Source organism: the organism of the source record quoted next, unplaced genomic scaffold (genome assembly GCF_019419815.1).
Source record: "Pyrus x bretschneideri cultivar Hongxiangsu unplaced genomic scaffold, Pyrus_bretschneideri_v1 Contig7, whole genome shotgun sequence".
Taxonomy (NCBI): Eukaryota; Viridiplantae; Streptophyta; class Magnoliopsida; order Rosales; family Rosaceae; genus Pyrus; species Pyrus x bretschneideri.
The window spans coordinates 7,519,416-7,535,440 of NW_025999809.1; the positions used below are offsets into that span (position 1 = coordinate 7,519,416).

Sequence of the window (16,025 nt, forward strand, 5' to 3'; positions counted from 1 at the left end):
AATTTTGTGAGTTCCAGGTTTCTTTACATTGCTAACACAATCTCCCTATATGTTTGACATTGATTTGGGCTGTTATGTTCTTGGTGGAGAAAGTCATGTTTACTTGCTCGAACGGAGAAAGTCGCCAATTGAAGAAGTTACAGGAAGTAAAAAATCGGAGTAACTCCATTACGCATTCCATGAAAGTAACACTTTAAGTAAACGAGAAATTTTATTGACAAGATAAATATGTACAAAAAGAGGAACAGTGTGTGGTGGCTTTTCATCCGTTAGGTAGAACACATTGAGATTGAGTAACATGCCAAATGCGATTGAAAGTATTGGATTAAACTAAATGTGCAACAAGAGCAACAAAAACCTGAGCTCTGATGCCTGAAATCGGGCCCTTACCCTTTGAGTCGTGATACAACGCGTGTCGATCATTGATCTTAATTTTCAAGACGCCACACCATTCCCGTCTTCTTTGTTGAGCACCAACCTTCGTTTGGTGATACAAGCAACCTATCAATCAGTATCTTGACAAATCATTTGCTCTTTCTTGAGATGGGAAGATCTTCCTGCATAGCCCTCTTAAGCTGTTCAGCATGACGTTCTTCGCGATTGCCTCTTCACTCTCTGGGGCAACTTGAACGGACTCCAGGTCTTTCGGCGTTTAGAGGTCTCACAAAATAGGCCAGAGGCCAGAGCTTGCTGAAGCCAAACCTCAAATTCTTCTTCATCTTCATCCATCATTTCAGCATCCAAATCCCACGGGAATCTACTTGAGTTGGATCTTTGAGTTTTCTCCAAACCAACCATGTTAACGTGGAAGCTAGGCCGATGAGTGTTGGGCCTGCACGCCATTCCCTGCATGGAACAAGTTGAAGCGATAAGATATTATCCTCATTTTTCCCCCTGGCACAAAGAGATGCACACACCAAGAACATAATAATGGATCAAGGGCACTTGTTCACTAAGTCTGAAACAATTAGGTCTTTCCAATATAGTGTCTTCTGTGCTACAAAGGTTCAGCAGGATGTCTGCCAGATAAAAGGGTCCGTTTGCTCAAATTTGACTACTTTCCAGATCAAGTTTTAAAATACTTCAGAGGCAATTTGCCTGATTTATTGCACAGTTCCACCACCATGTAGGGTGCTAAACATGCAGAGACTGTAGAACAAGGATAAGCTTGCGGAACTTACATATTGTATTTTGATTAAAACCATTACCTGACAAATAGCCCATTCAGACACATCAAAGATTTTGCTCTCAGCACAGACAAAGGCCCGTGGTATTTCCACCTAAACGAAAGAACAAAACAAAGATCCAACAAAAATCATTAGGGATGCTTAAATGTACATTCCTGCAATAAGGGAAATGATTCAACTTGACAAATCATGCATATCGGTATTGTATGAAGATATTAACATGCATTATAGAAACAAACAGGAAAAGCACATGAAAATCACGAGAGGCCTTGAAGCAGGCTCTCATCCCTGAAAGTCACGAGAGCACCATTTAAACATTTGATTCAAAACTTCTAACTCTCAAATCATTTCCTACCTCCCTTTATTTATATAGTAATTTCTGCAGTTCTGACATGTAACTTACACTTATGTGAAAAATTGTTTTGTTGTTTAAAACATTGATAAATGCAAGTGAGGACAGCAGAACTATTTGCATAGGGTGAAAAAACACAAAAAGTACTGTGTAAAATACCTTATGCGGCCTATTAAAGACTAGAGATCCTTTGTACTCAACCCATCCATCTCCATCCTTTGCTTGGTGATATTGACAGCAATCCTAATTGCAAACGGATCCAATAAATCAGATACATACACCAATGAAGCCAAAAAAATGAGAAATGTAACATATTTGACACTGAAATTAGTTAAAAAGAACACTAACTAATAGAGAATAATGTCAGACCTGACACCACCTAGCCTTGGACTTGCTTCTGTTTGTGCATACCCATATATGCGAATTTCCACACTTAGTGCACTGTATACGTCTCGACTCTTCAGAGTAATAATCTGGACCATCCTGCTTATACACAATTGAATAAGGGTTACATAAAAATATCAGTAAATTGACTCAGAAAAATGACCGAAGGAAATACGATTTATCATTGGGAAAGAAGATGCGTAATTACAAAGCAGACTGCTATAAATAAAAGATAACTTCTACTGCATTGAATGGTTGATATAAATTGGAAATTGCGAGCCATAGAAAATGTAATCAATATATTATGAATTCGCAATTACTAAGACAACATATAAATTATAACTCATCTCGTATCTATATTTATTGATGACCTCCATCAAAATGACAATCAGATAAATCTCAGGAAAGTGGATGACACCAAACAACTGAATCTACAATCAAAGAACAAGCTCACCTGATGTGAAGTGCCACAGGACTTCTGGCACACACTCTTAGTCTTGGATTCTTCCTTTCGCAACTGCTCATCATAGTCTCTCTTCTTTGTGGGATCAGAGAGAACCTAAAAATGCGTCGTTGTGAGAGGCACATACAGAATCACAATGAAGACATTATTTAGGTCTTATAATTCTCATTTAAGACATACAACGATTACTATACAACTCAAAAAACAAGTCTCTATAATTACCTCATATGCACATTGAAGTCTCTTAAACGATTCACTCGCTAATGCAATTCCCATATTTTTATCAGGATGCACAAGCATGGCCTGTACAAGAGATAATCACGCATCTTAGTCATCTATAATATAACTCAACTGCACATCAGATTCTTCAAAGTTGTATTCAGCCACTAATGCTACCACTTTTTTGTCAAAAGTCAAATCACAATAAAGTAGTTCCTCTACTTCACATAAATAATTTCACAAGTCGTACTTAGAATGAGAGGGAAAAAGAGAAAATTCCCATTAATGAAACAGAAGAAAGGTAAGGTAATATCCACCTTTTTCCGGTATTCTTTTTTCAATATTGCTGCATCAACTTTTTTGTGGCGGGGAAATCCTAGTGCTTCATAATGATCATTACTGTCTAAAATCTTTTTCATCTCATCAGCTGAACTTATTTCTTCTTTGACCACCTTAATAGGGAAAGATTCTTCTTTTTCATTTATAACAGCCGAGGTACTTGGCGTGCTAGATGAGTTACATGAGTGCAGCTTTTCAGATTGATCAGTAGGAATAGAGTATTCACATTCCCCAGAAAAATCATCCTCCATAACTGTTTCTGATTGCTTTTGCTCTTCAAAGTGTGTGCTTTCACTCACTTTATCACACCATTGGAGCATATAACTTAATGCATCATTAGAGATGAATGCAAGGTTTATTGAGATAACTACACCATGCCATCCAACTTGAACTTTGACACAATAAATAGCATATACAGTTGCCATCAAGACCAGCAACCGTGCATGATTTAGGGAGAACAAATAACCTGCATTTGTAATACAGTTTTTAGTATTTTTAACATCAATAGAAAAGCCACAGTATATCAGAATGCTGATCCACTTATATGACCTCTATATGCTTAGGGCTTGTTTGGTATCCTATTTGAAATTTTTTATAATTTCTCAAAACATTTCTTAAGAATTTTTCTTCAAAACAATTTTCTTTAAGACTCAAAAACTTACTTGGTATGCAATTTAAAAATTTTAAATTTTACAACTTAAACTGAACAAAAAGATCCAAAAAGAGGGGGTCGAGAGAGAAAGAGGAGGAAAGAAAGTAAGAGATGACTGGAGGAAAGAAAAAGAAGTGAGAGGATCGGAGGAGATAGAGAGGAAGAGGAGTGAGAGAAAGAACCGAGAGAATGAAGAGAGCGGATTAGAGGAGAAACTAAAAAGGTAAAAAAAAAAAAAAAAAAGAGAGAAGGGGGAGAGAGAGATTTGGAGTGAGAGGAGGGAGGAGGGAGAGAAAAGAAAGGAGTGAGTTTAAGTTTAAAAACTCATTTTTTGTGTTTTTAGATCATAGACTATATTTTTGAGTTAGTCTTGAGTTCAGTTTTTGAAAATAGTCCTACCAAACAAGTTTTTAAGGTCTAAAACTTGAAAATTGTTTTTGAGTTTAAAAAGCTGAATTCAAGTAGAGTACCAAACAGGCTCTTAAGTCTTGGAACTTTTCCCCAAGATTGTTTAGGACAAAACTGCCCACATATGAGGACACTTATTAAATGGAGGAAATAGCAAAACACGAGATACATGTCCTAAACAAGAATATGAGAGTTTTAAGGTTGTCTTCTTTGTTTCAGGCCTTGTGCCTCACCTCTGCTAAATTACCTTCCCCACTATGACAATCACGGGTATCTATATGTATATCATTAGCCACCTACTAAGCATCGTGAGAACATCAAGGAACAAGTCATATCAGCATTATCAATCTTTTAACCTACCAAGCATTGTGAGAACATCAAGGAACAAATCATATCAGCATTATCAATCTCTCACTATGTTAAAAGAGAGTTAACTGTCAAAATTCTAGTTAATTCACATATCCTCTATTCAATTTGAAAAACTAAGAACAGTTCGTCAACAATTTCTCTAATAAAATAAATAATCAGAGTTAAAAACTTTTTCTATGATAATGTGTTTTGGTATGATGATTTCTAAGATAAATTATAATTTTCTAGGTCGATCCAGTCAGAAGGTTAAAATACCTCTCATTTCTTGAGTTATTCCTAGATATCATATTGAATGGTAAATCATTCCAACAGATTGCAGCACGGCTGCTAAAGTCAACTATGGATGGCAGAACTGTTTTTGTTCTTTTTGTCATTTAGGTACCTATTCATGCACAGTATTTAATGAGTGGTGCATAAGCACCCTTGCAAATCTCATATAGCATAAATAACGGCAACATGGGTAGAGTGAAAACAATGATAGCCACATAAGAAGGCAAAAGAATAATGTACTGCATCAAGTTATAATACAGGTTTCACAAAAAAATTAGCATACCTCCAACGATAAATAAGATTCCCGTTATCCAAAAGTTAGCGTACATCCATAAAATCAGAATACCGAAGATCCCTACAATAAAAAGTCCTGGAGTGTAACCCAAGTACTGGACAGCAGCACCAGCAGCTCCCTGAGATATTGGACCCAACTGTAAGTTTCAGTTTATTCTGTAGCAATGTAAATAATAACATTTGAGTAAAGTAAATATATCACTAGGCATGTTCGAGCTGCAAAAAATCCACTACTGTTATCTCATAGCTATCCATTATTCCAAGTTATGTGACCATGCATTAAGTAATTCTAAGAAAAGAACACTATGAAGGTTCCACAAAGTTACGAAAAAATCCACTACTGTCATCTCATGGCTATCCATTATTCTAAATTATGTCACCCTGCATTAAGTAATTCTAGGAAAAGAACACTATGAAGGTTCCACAAAGTTACGAAAAAATCCACTACTGTCATCTCATGGCTATCCATTATTCTAAATTATGTCACCCTGCATCAAGTAATTCTAGGAAAAGAACACTATGAAGGTTCCACAAAGTTACAAAACTAATCCTATGAACAAGTAACATATATGCTGTTATCGAAAGTAAGGTGTGGCATTGGTCTCTACGGTATGAAAACTTTCTAGATTATTTGTTAACTTTTGATATATACTTTCTTTTGTGTATTTTTTACATTTAAGACCCTATTCTGGCAACCTTAAGTATTTTCTACTAGGTCTTCAATGAGACAACCTAAAACTTGAAATATTCAGTTCACAGTAGATCTGGAACCTGAATTCTTAAACCAAGCTTCTGCAAGTCTACATACCCAACAACCTTGATATTTACTTGTCCTGGTTGACCTCATGAGCAAACATCCACCATTATTGCAGCCTATCCTTTTAAAATCTTCTCCAGAAAAACCTAAGCTCTAAAGTTGCACACAAACTTTCCATAAGATTATCACACACACACACACACACACACACACACAGCACGCACGCACGCATATACTCATAGAACAATTAGAAGTTATAAATTGAATTTCTTAAAACTGTTCAAATTTTTAAAGAAATTAAACTAGTCAGCTTTTTAATAACTGGGTTTCTGTTAAAACCCCAACACTATTTCAAGGATCCACATAAACCGCGCTCCCAATTTCGGACCACGTACTGCTTTCTAAGATGTCAACTATGGGGCATATGTCACATCATAAACTGTCCATCTGAAAACATTACTGTAAGCTACCCTTATAAGAATCTTTCAGATCTTTATAACCAGTTATAACCTTAAAGGATAGATATTTCTTTTATGGATCTGATGTTGTTGCATCTCACGTTCTCATCCAATAGTCAAATCAAATGACTATAATAGAGGACGAATGCATCGAAAAAAAACAACAATTAAATGCTCAGGAGTAAAAAAGGAAATACCAAGGAAACATACCATACTAAGAAGTACACAAACCACGCAAGAAATTGAAGTCAGACTGAGAAAGCAACTCCACATTATAAGGAGCAAAGCCGCAGAACCCAACCCGATACAGGATCGAAAGCCTCTTACAACGCAGTTCCACCAATAAATCAACAACAGGATCAACAGCCTCCCTGTCCAGGCGCACCCACTGCAAACCGTCGGCCAATGCCGCTCTACAAACATCCCGATTTTATCTCCACACCCACCCATCGCAGTTCGAAATCGGGAATACATATGTTTCTGTGACTGCAGCCATTTCCAAGCTTGTCTAAACAACCCTATATCCTCCATCACTACAAATATGAGCTTATGGGTTCAGCAGAGAAGCAGATTATCGCCCTATACAAACCCTGCTATCTATAACCATAGATTCGAAGCCGAAATTGGTAAGAACCCAAACCCCGAGATGCTAAATCATCAATGAAATCCATAGAACCGAGAGCAACCCAAATCCTGATCCGCAAAAATATCAAGCTGGAAAGGGGAAAAACCAGCTGAAATTCACGGGTTTGGAGCGCGATCTAGAATCCCCAACCACCCCAACAAAAACCAACAAGTAAATTCAATCACGTTCTTCTTTCAGTGAGTCAGTCAGCTCTCGCATTGCTTCACATGCAAGCTTCCAATAAAAAAAGCAACAAAAAAAACCAGGCATTCAAAAGCTAAAAAGCACGGATTGAAAATTCGCAAATATTCCGCTTTATTGAAATAATGTCTCACTAGCTTTTCAGACGCGAATATCTGTGTCTATGAAAACCAACAGCAAGTAGTCCCAGCTCACAGACCAAAAATAGAAGCTTTTGCTGCTGCTGCATCAGTTGCTTCCGGAACAAAGTGAAACGCAGAACTGTGGCTATGGCGGAAACCCACAGAGAGAGAGGGGGGTTGATTTAACCACCGACAGGGGAGAGGAGGGGGTTGGAGCCTTAAAGGCGTAGGCTTTAGGGGATTCGGAGGGAGAGGGGTAGAGAGGAGGGAGAGATAAACCCTAGCTTTTTGCAGGCATTGCTCGTGAAAAAGAGAGTTTGAGAAGGAGAAGAGATTCCAGTTACTTTGTGTTGTGTCACCTTTGTCACTTTGTGGCCTTATGTCTTGCCTCCTTTCTCATTCTCTCACACTTTGTGACCTTTTTTGTCTTTTTAATTTTATAAAAAATTAATATAAAATATTATCGTAACTTAATTATAAACATTCACGTCGAAAGAGAGAAAATGCAAGAGTCACGAAAGAAGATGATCCTCCTCCCTCTTTTTTATCATAGCCATGACCCAATGGAACCCACTTGACGCCACTGTTTTTTATTCCTCTAATGAAAATAAATAAAATATTATTCTTAATATCTATTTATATTATCTTTTTAAAGAAATAAGACACAAATACATTGATGGACCTTTTCTGTATTAGAGAGATAGTATAAGTGATTGTTCACATAAATGGTAAGTATAGCACTACTTAAAAATAAAATAAAAAGAAAGATAAATTTTTTCTATATGATCAATTTTTTCAAAATGGATGGTTCACACACTCATTTTTATTTCGCCGTACTCCTTATTAATTTCTGTCTTTTAATTTTTTTTCAATTTATTCAATTTGAGGATCAAAATTAAGAAGGTACGTAGAAAGCACAAAAATATATGCTTGGGTAGCATTACCCTTCATAATATCGTTAATATTTAATTTTATTTTGGTTATTTTTTATTGTTGTGTTGTGGATATGTGATCGATATTTACTTTAAAGGGTACTATGATTGAGGTCTAAATTTGAGCTTTTGTTAGATCCAGTCCAATTTTTCTATTTTCAACTTTAATTACCCTTCCGAATATTGTTAATATTTAATTTCTTTTTTGGTTATTTTTTGTTGTTTTCTTGTGGATATGTGATTGATATTTACTTTTAAGGGGTACTATGATTGAGGTCTCAAAATTTGAGCTTTTGTTAGATCTAGTCCAATTTTTCTATTTTCAACTTTAATTAAATTTTTTGATATATGCATCTATACACAAATTTTTTATTTGAATATTTAAATATGAAAATCTAACCACTTTCATGAAAAATAGTTAAAAGAAAATTTATGTCATCATATGTGATCATATACCATAGGTGAATAAAATACATTTAATCTGTGATAAAGTTATCCACGAAAATAAATAAAAATTAATCTACCTATCATTCATGAAAATAGTTCAAAGAAATTATCTTCTATACATTTTTAAATTCATACTAGTTATGTGTTGATATATATAATATCTACAACATAGATTAGTTAACACACTTAACTTGTGAGAGGTAGAAAAATTGAGATGGGAATTAGAAACAAGAAAAAAGATAAACAATTTTTAAATCTATACAAACCTATAAATAAAAGATAATATTTAAAACAATTTAATAACAAAATAATAAGAAAAAACTGATGTGGATAATTAGTGAACGGATCTAATCCAACAAAATGAACTAGATCAAATCATTCACAAAATTCGACTAGATCAGGTTTACTCTTACTTTTTTTATTTAATCAGTTTCAAAATTAATCAAATTGATTTCTTATCGTTTTATCCAATTGATTTCTTATCATGAGTTTAAAATTTGGTGGCAACTGAAATAATCAAAATATACAGTTGCTTTTGGCTAAATAATTGTACATCGTAATCTCTATATTCAGTGGGAAGTTAGGAACCAACCGAAAATTGTACCACATTCAATGGCTAACAAGTTGTAGGTGATGGATTATATTGATGGTTTGAGCATTTAGTAACATCATTCGTACTAAAAATTGACTAACAAGCGAAAATTGTGCATGTATTCAACAGAGAACAACCAAAATCACTGGGACTTTGTATTTGCTTTATGCCAAACCCAAGTTTCATAGCTAACACTACCTACCAATGTTTGAAGTCGTGGCCATCTCCAACATCGTTGTTGTTCGTCAGCGGAGATTCACGGTTTTGCGTGTTGAAATCTATTTAACAATAGAGGGTTTATACTTGATACTAAGAAAGATAAGGTTAGACATGTAATTTTGACAAAATTATCTTAGATGGTGTGCCTCGATAATAAGACTAGCATGAGGTTAAATAAGACCATAACATTGAGAGTCTCGTATTCTACAGATGATGGTCAGAATGTTCATACACAAGTTTTTTAACTTTTGATAACAGGAATGAATCTTTTTCGAATCCCTTTCTCCTAATTCATTAAATCAGAGAATTCGGCCTATTGAAATTTGATACAACTGCTACAACACAGAAGTCCACTTTAAACGTTATAATAACTTTAGCCTGTTTGATCAAACTTCAATAGTTCAAATCCTCTGATTTGATGGATTACGAGAAAAAAATCCCTTTCATTCGATAACTACCTTCTATTTTTGTCAAAATATTCAGTCTTCTTCCTTTTTATTATTGCAACCACTTCATGTTTCTTTGACAATCTGCATTCAATAATTATTATGTCGCACCAACCAACTGCTTATTCATTTAATTTTATTGTCAGCTTTACAATAACGTGATGTGAAGGGAATTTAATCGAATACTTAAAAGTTTAAAACATAAACAGAATGATTCTACTTTTGGTCAACATAAACAGATAAATCCAATGCAGTCCTGGAATTATTGTGATACTTTTAGACTGCGAACTAAGACCGCACACATTTGAATGTGATTTGATGAATGAAACGATAAGACAATTCGTCAAAGATAGATTATTTGCCTATAATCTATTACCGAGTCAAGATACGCCACGCAAAACTAAAATGATCAAAATTAAAAAAAAAAAAAAAAAAATTACAAAAATTCTTTGGATTACCAAGCCCTGATCACATTTACAAAGGAGTACCTCCGGCTAGAAGGGTGTAGCTGAAAAAGAAGAAACCACAGCAGGCCGCAAAAACCTACGTAGGACAAAAATAAATGAAATCAAAATTTGCGTGGATGTGTTATACGGTGCGGAAGCTGAAGTTCGTTGTATTAGCGGCTGAGGTTTCCGATGACACGTTCGAAATGAAGGTGGTAGTGGCAGCAGCTGAGGTTGCTAAGGAGAATGTTGAATTGTCCTTGTTGTCTGAGCCTAAGCCCGAGGACGCATTGTTGGAAGCTGTAGTAGTCTGTGCGCTAGGCCTCGTATCACTAGGCTCTCGTACTTTGAGGTCCATGAAATCGGTTATCAAGCCTGGCTTTGTTATCTTATCATCGTTGACAACCTTCTTGCCTTTTAGCATCTTGACCACGGATGACATGGATGGCCTGCGCTTCGCAAGGTCTTGGGTGCAGAGGAGGCCGATCTTTAGAAACCTACAAGCTTCCTCAGCATCAAAGTCACCGTCGAGTGATGTGTCTACCAGTCCAACAAGCTCCTTCCGTTCGTAGAGATGCCATGTCTGCAACAAAGAAGGCACTTGTCATTGGTAGTGGTAGGGTAATAGATAGGTTATCTCCACTGCATGACCCTTGGTACTACAAAGCCAACGTGGCTGTGACTGTATGAAACTCATAGACACAGATAGAACAAGCATCTCACAGACACACAGAACCTACAACAATCCTGCAAAACTTTCAGCAACACCATCAACAAAAAAACTCGAAGGGAAACACGAATGTAAGCTTCAGAAGCCTTATCAAACAAACAAAATTGCCCAGAAACATCACCAAAATCACATATGACACGTGCAATTTCCATTAATGTGTTTTACTTAAACAAGATTGAAAGAAAAAGCTTGTAAAGACTGAATATATCTGAAATTTATACCCTTTCAAGCAAATACTGTTCCTCAATAGGTAGTCGGGTATTCGTATTACTTCTGCCACTGACTATTTCCACAAGGAGAACTCCGAAGCTATAAATATCAGCTCTCCTTGTCAATTGCCCTCGTATTGCATACTCAGGTGCCAAATAACCTCTAAAACCATAAATATACATGTGATTACAAGGTAGAAAATATTTGGATTATAATAGAGCAATAAAGAGAAGCAGACATCCAAAGGAAGATTTAAATGGAGAAACTTAAAACACCTAATCCATTCGTAAGAGTAGTTTGTAGGGACATTGAAGCGAATGACTAAACCTACTCAAGTGCAGTACGTCATGTAAATATAGATATATTGAAGCCTATTTTTACTTATTCTGGTATCATCTGCTTCTTGTACCAACAAAAGGAAGACCATACCAGAAGGTTAAAAATCCAAAAACTACAATAAACAAGATGATATTCTGTTTAACACATTCGTATGGGACAAAAGGTCTATTGATTTCCTAACTGGCCAGTGTTTTATGTGATTCACAGTTGTTGACACAGTATATAATTCAGTATCATGATAATGTTTCCATTTTCCAACTATATGTTCCCGACATGAATCTTGGCTCCCCAGAAACAAATTCATAGTTCCGCTTTTAGAACAAAAGTTAGTTTTGAATTTTAGTTGCCCAATTCTAAAAGGAAAGCGAGGAATCATAGCTTACATTGTTCCTGCCACACGCGTGCTAACATGGGTCGTGTTAGGAGGGATGAGTTTTGCAAGACCAAAATCTGAAATTTTTGGCATTAAGTCTTTATCGAGGAGAATGTTGCTTGCTTTGATATCTCTATGAATAATATGTGGATGTACTTCCTCATGAAGGAAGGCAAGCCCACATGCAATCCCAATGCATATTTGACGCCTAGTTCGCCAACTAAACTGGAGATTACTGCTACTTCCACCTGGAATTAAACAGTTTAAGAACATAAGTTTCAAGAATAAAAAATTTAATCTTGGGAAAGGACTGATTGAGTACTGATGGAAAAACACCACTGGATCTAAGACAGCAGAAATTGCATTGTAAACACGATCGCAAGAACAGAGCTATGTAAGTTACCAATAAGATTTTGTGCAAGACTATTATTCTCTAGGTAGTTGTAGACCAGAATTCTATGGTTTCCTTCAACACAACAGCCATAGAGCTTAACTAGATTTTCATGCTCGATTTTTGAGATCACATTAATCTCAGTCAAAAATTCCTTCACCCCTTGTCTTGATTCAGCTGAAAGAACTTTTATAGCAGCAAATTTTCCATCTTTAAGCCGGCCCTGATTATTCACGATAGCAATTCAAATAGATGTCACTCACAATGTCGAGGAGAGAGAATTATTCAATTAAATACCAAATGCAATACCAGTATCCAAAACTTATATTAAAAACAGAAAACCTGAGTATACCTTATAGACAGAACCAAAACCACCTTCCCCGATTTTATTGACTGGACTAAAATCTTCAGTTGCGATTATCAACTCTTTGTAAGTGAATAGTTTAACATCATGAATGCCAGAAACTTCTGTTACAAACAAAAATTATTCAAGAAACTTAAGGGCAGGCCTAAGAAAAGTCCTTTGGGACATTTGATTTTGATGACCTTGTCAATGAACAATAATCTCGTACGAGTAATGTGACGTAAAAATATCAAGCTCCGCTTTAATCAGATTTTCAGCTTACCTTCATCGATATCAGAACTGGGTTTTCTTGATTTTTTCACCCTTGTGCCGCTTAAGAAAGAAAAACAACTCATGATTGTAAGAAACACCAATTACCACAAGGTCAACCGTGAACAAATGCCTAAAACAAAACCACTTGAAGACCTGCCAACATTGTAAGATACATGTTAACCAGAAGCACAATTGTATCGAAATGCAATCTCAAAGGATTTGAGAAGGAATGTTGGATGTAAACTTTCAAGAACATTTCTTATTGCTCCAAATCCAACTTAATCCAATAACTTTAAATATTGAACTAATAAATCCCACGACACGTGAAGATTCGTCCTTGTCTCGACCGAACGAGATAAAAGTATGGCTTCACATAGCACTATAACAGTACGAAATGCAAAAAACAAGATAAAAATGTTTCGATTTCGAAAAGCCACGAAGTTGACAGGAACGGAATGAAACAAGCAAATAATAAAAGAACCAAGAACGGATCGACATTGAAATCATTTTTTCTCTTGAGAAACAATCAAAACTATGACAAAGATATTCAGTCACAACTTAAGCAAAACCAAGAATTAACAAAACTTCAACAGCAAAACAAGCACCTCAAATAGTTAAAACAGACTGAACCCGGAAAGGAAAAATCAACATCTTCCAAAATAATTATTTCTAGGAAAAAAAAAATTGCAGATTGAAAAGAAGCAGAAGAGAAAATCACCTGAGGAGCTCAGAGAAGGAAGGAAAGAGAGGATCTTGCCTGCTCGTTAGTTGTTGCTGGTAAGAGAGAATTGTGGGGTTTGGAGAAGAGAAAATAGAAGAAGCCAAATATTTGGGTTTTTTTGTGGACAAGTATGAAAGGGCGTGTGTGAGGTACTAAGAAGTCTTCGCAGAGTCCATTCTGGTTTGCGTGCACCCCCTCTTCCCTTTGAATTTTCAAGGCATGCTACTACTGCTCCAGTTTTACTAGTAAAAAGAGTAGACGGAGAAGAAGGGTGGAAATAGTCAGAAAGTCAAGCTTCAAGCGTCATCAAACAGTCGTCACTTGATCACTACTGACACGTGTTTACCAAGTTTTTATTCTAATTGTATTTATTAAACGCGATATTATTATTTTAGAACTCTTCGTCTTTAAAGTACTTAAAACAATCATTTGAAAATACTTTCAAGCAAACTAAACCATAATAACAAGATCATCTGAATGAGACGATGAAACCCTAGCATAGGACACGATGTTCAGATCGTATCACGGCCAGCCAGCTACCTAAGATAAAAGCGATAGGTTTGTTTATATTTAAACTGTCAGGTAAGGGATTATCAGCCAGAGATGGATTGTCTAACCTTCTATTTCCATACTCTTCTTATGCTATTATGTTTATGTGGTTATCGTTAAGCCACGTTAACATTTTATATTCCTATTATTTTTTGTTTTATTATTTTTATAAAAAAATTAAAATAAAATATTAATGTAATTTAATTGTGACTACACAAATAAAAGAATAGAAAAAGAGTATGGAAATGGACTACTTATCCACCCAACAAACTAATCACGTTTTAGTGGACCTTATTAAATTTTGATCTTATTATCCTCGTCGTACTACTATTCCTGTCTACAAAGTCTGCATGATGATATAAAGTACGTGAGAGGCGTCCCAATCCCAGATATAAACTGTAAAATATATCTAGTGGGTTTAGATAAAGATTTTATATTCTATTTTCTTGAAAGCTTTATTGCTCACATTTCAGCGACGCAGTTTGATATTACGACTTTCAAGTTTGAATTTATGATATGAACAGGGCCATGGCGTGCCTCATTTCTTGGGGAAAAATGAATGATGAATGTCAAAACTTTTGGTTTATTTTCTAGTTAGTGTTGCAAATTTCCCTTTCTTTTTTTATAATGTTTGATATTTGACTGCAGTAAAAAGCCTTATTTTTTGTTGTGCCGTCACAACACCCGCTATTAGTCTCTATTTTTATTTTATTTTTTATTTTTATTTTTTCTAAAACTCAAATTTTGCCATTTAACTTTGAAACTTGATTTTTGCTTCACATCTCATGGATTCGTTAAATTCATTAAAATTTGTTTACTTATGTAGCATAAGTAGGCACACTTATTACTAACGTAGCACAAAAAGAAAACTCACACATCTAATCATATATTGCCACATAGATTGAAACAAAAACAAAAGAAAATTATTTTTAAACATTGTATAATGTATAGTTCCATGTCAGCAAATTTCATGGAATGTACACAATTCATACAAAGTTGAAAATCAGGCTCCAAAGGGTTAGGTGACAAACTTTGAGTGTGAGTCGAAAAAGTGAGAATTGAATCGTTAAGATCGAACTTGAATCGTTAATGTTCCAACAGTAACAAAGAAAGCTGAGTTAGTAGGGATCCAGCTACGAGTTACCAACTACCAGCCCTGTGGGTAGCCCAAATAAACGCTCGTCTAGAACCCCCACTTCGAAAGGTTCTCCAAAAAAATTTATATCCTGTAAATAACATATAAATACAAAAAAAAAGTAAGAGATATAATAATTCATTTGTTCGTGTAGTGGAAATGTTTATCTTTCTTTTTCTTTGGAGTGTTGAGTTCAAAACACAGAGATTAGTTTTCTTGTTTTTCAAATTTATTGCCAATCCATCTGTCTAAATGCATATAAAGTTATAAAACTTAAGTCCCAGTGCAATCTTTTTTTTATTTCAACTTCCCAATCTCCCCATATCTATCGAATTTTTAAATCAACTATTACATGGTCTTAAAGATTGTACTTTAAGGTATTCAAAACTTTGAATTTATATTTTTCTTTTCAATAATTTTTTATTCAATGGATTGTTTTAGTATTTGATTCGTTAGTGTGATGTTGATTCTACGAAAAAAGCACAAGAGAAACAATTAGTGTTGTTGAGTTTATTATACTCATCAATCAAGTTTTATTGTTCTTTACTCCCTTGATCATCAAGTTTTATTGTTCTTCACTCTCAATCTTAGACTCTTGACTATAAACATTTAGTACATTTGAATCTAAAAACTTAAGCCGTTTAATGTTTAAGTAATGTTTGTATATTTATGTTCTTTTTATATTAATTTTTAATGATATTAGATGTGGAAATAGAATATGTATTTAGCGAATTTTTGTTTATACATATCAATGTACAAAGAATTTAAAATCAGAGAAT

At 35.0% G+C, this 16,025-nt stretch overlaps 2 protein-coding genes across 3 annotated transcripts; both read right to left on the reverse strand.

Moving 5' to 3' along the window:
• Positions 1–192: 192 nt before the first annotated feature.
• Positions 193–7,469, reverse strand: LOC103936190. The gene is made up of 9 exons (XM_048573835.1): positions 6,363–7,469; positions 4,927–5,056; positions 2,923–3,410; positions 2,609–2,689; positions 2,378–2,482; positions 1,909–2,022; positions 1,699–1,782; positions 1,209–1,280; positions 193–846 (listed from the first exon to the last, which is right to left on the reverse strand). Exons 1-9 carry the CDS (start codon positions 6,681–6,683, stop codon positions 580–582), a joined length of 1,662 nt encoding a protein of 553 aa, XP_048429792.1. The 5' UTR covers positions 6,684–7,469; the 3' UTR covers positions 193–579.
• A 2,698-nt stretch (positions 7,470–10,167) lies between these two features.
• On the reverse strand, positions 10,168–13,814 carry LOC103936186 (cold-responsive protein kinase 1). 2 transcript variants are annotated; one of them, XM_009346028.3, is made up of 7 exons: positions 13,560–13,814; positions 12,852–12,994; positions 12,578–12,690; positions 12,238–12,448; positions 11,845–12,082; positions 11,134–11,284; positions 10,168–10,765 (listed from the first exon to the last, which is right to left on the reverse strand). In XM_009346028.3, the coding sequence occupies exons 2-7, from the start codon at positions 12,922–12,924 to the stop codon at positions 10,325–10,327; spliced, it is 1,227 nt and encodes a 408-aa protein (XP_009344303.2). In that variant the 5' UTR covers positions 12,925–12,994; positions 13,560–13,814; the 3' UTR covers positions 10,168–10,324. The 2 variants fall into 2 exon arrangements, with proteins under 2 accessions (XP_009344303.2, XP_009344302.2); XM_009346027.3 differs by having other exon boundaries at positions 12,578–12,693; positions 13,560–13,813.
• Positions 13,815–16,025: the final 2,211 nt, after the last annotated feature.

What these genes read in the sequence shown, in the direction of transcription:
- LOC103936186 (XM_009346027.3), bottom strand. Translation starts at nt 12,924, where the DNA reads ATGAGTTGTTTTTCTTTCTTAAGCGGCACAAGGGTGAAAAAATCAAGA. An exon ending in TCTTGCACAAAATCTTATTG is followed by an intron (nt 12,083 to 12,237) that starts GTAACTTACATA and finishes GTTTAATTCCAG; the next exon opens with GTGGAAGTAGCAGTAATCTC. An exon ending in ACGCGTGTGGCAGGAACAAT is followed by an intron (nt 11,285 to 11,844) that starts GTAAGCTATGAT and finishes TTATGGTTTTAG; the next exon opens with AGGTTATTTGGCACCTGAGT.
- LOC103936190 (XM_048573835.1), bottom strand. Translation starts at nt 6,683, where the DNA reads ATGGAGGATATAGGGTTGTTTAGACAAGCTTGGAAATGGCTGCAGTCA. An exon ending in GACTTCAATGTGCATATGAG is followed by an intron (nt 2,483 to 2,608) that starts GTAATTATAGAG and finishes ACGCATTTTTAG; the next exon opens with GTTCTCTCTGATCCCACAAA. An exon ending in CCAAGGCTAGGTGGTGTCAG is followed by an intron (nt 1,783 to 1,908) that starts GTCTGACATTAT and finishes GTTTGCAATTAG; the next exon opens with GATTGCTGTCAATATCACCA.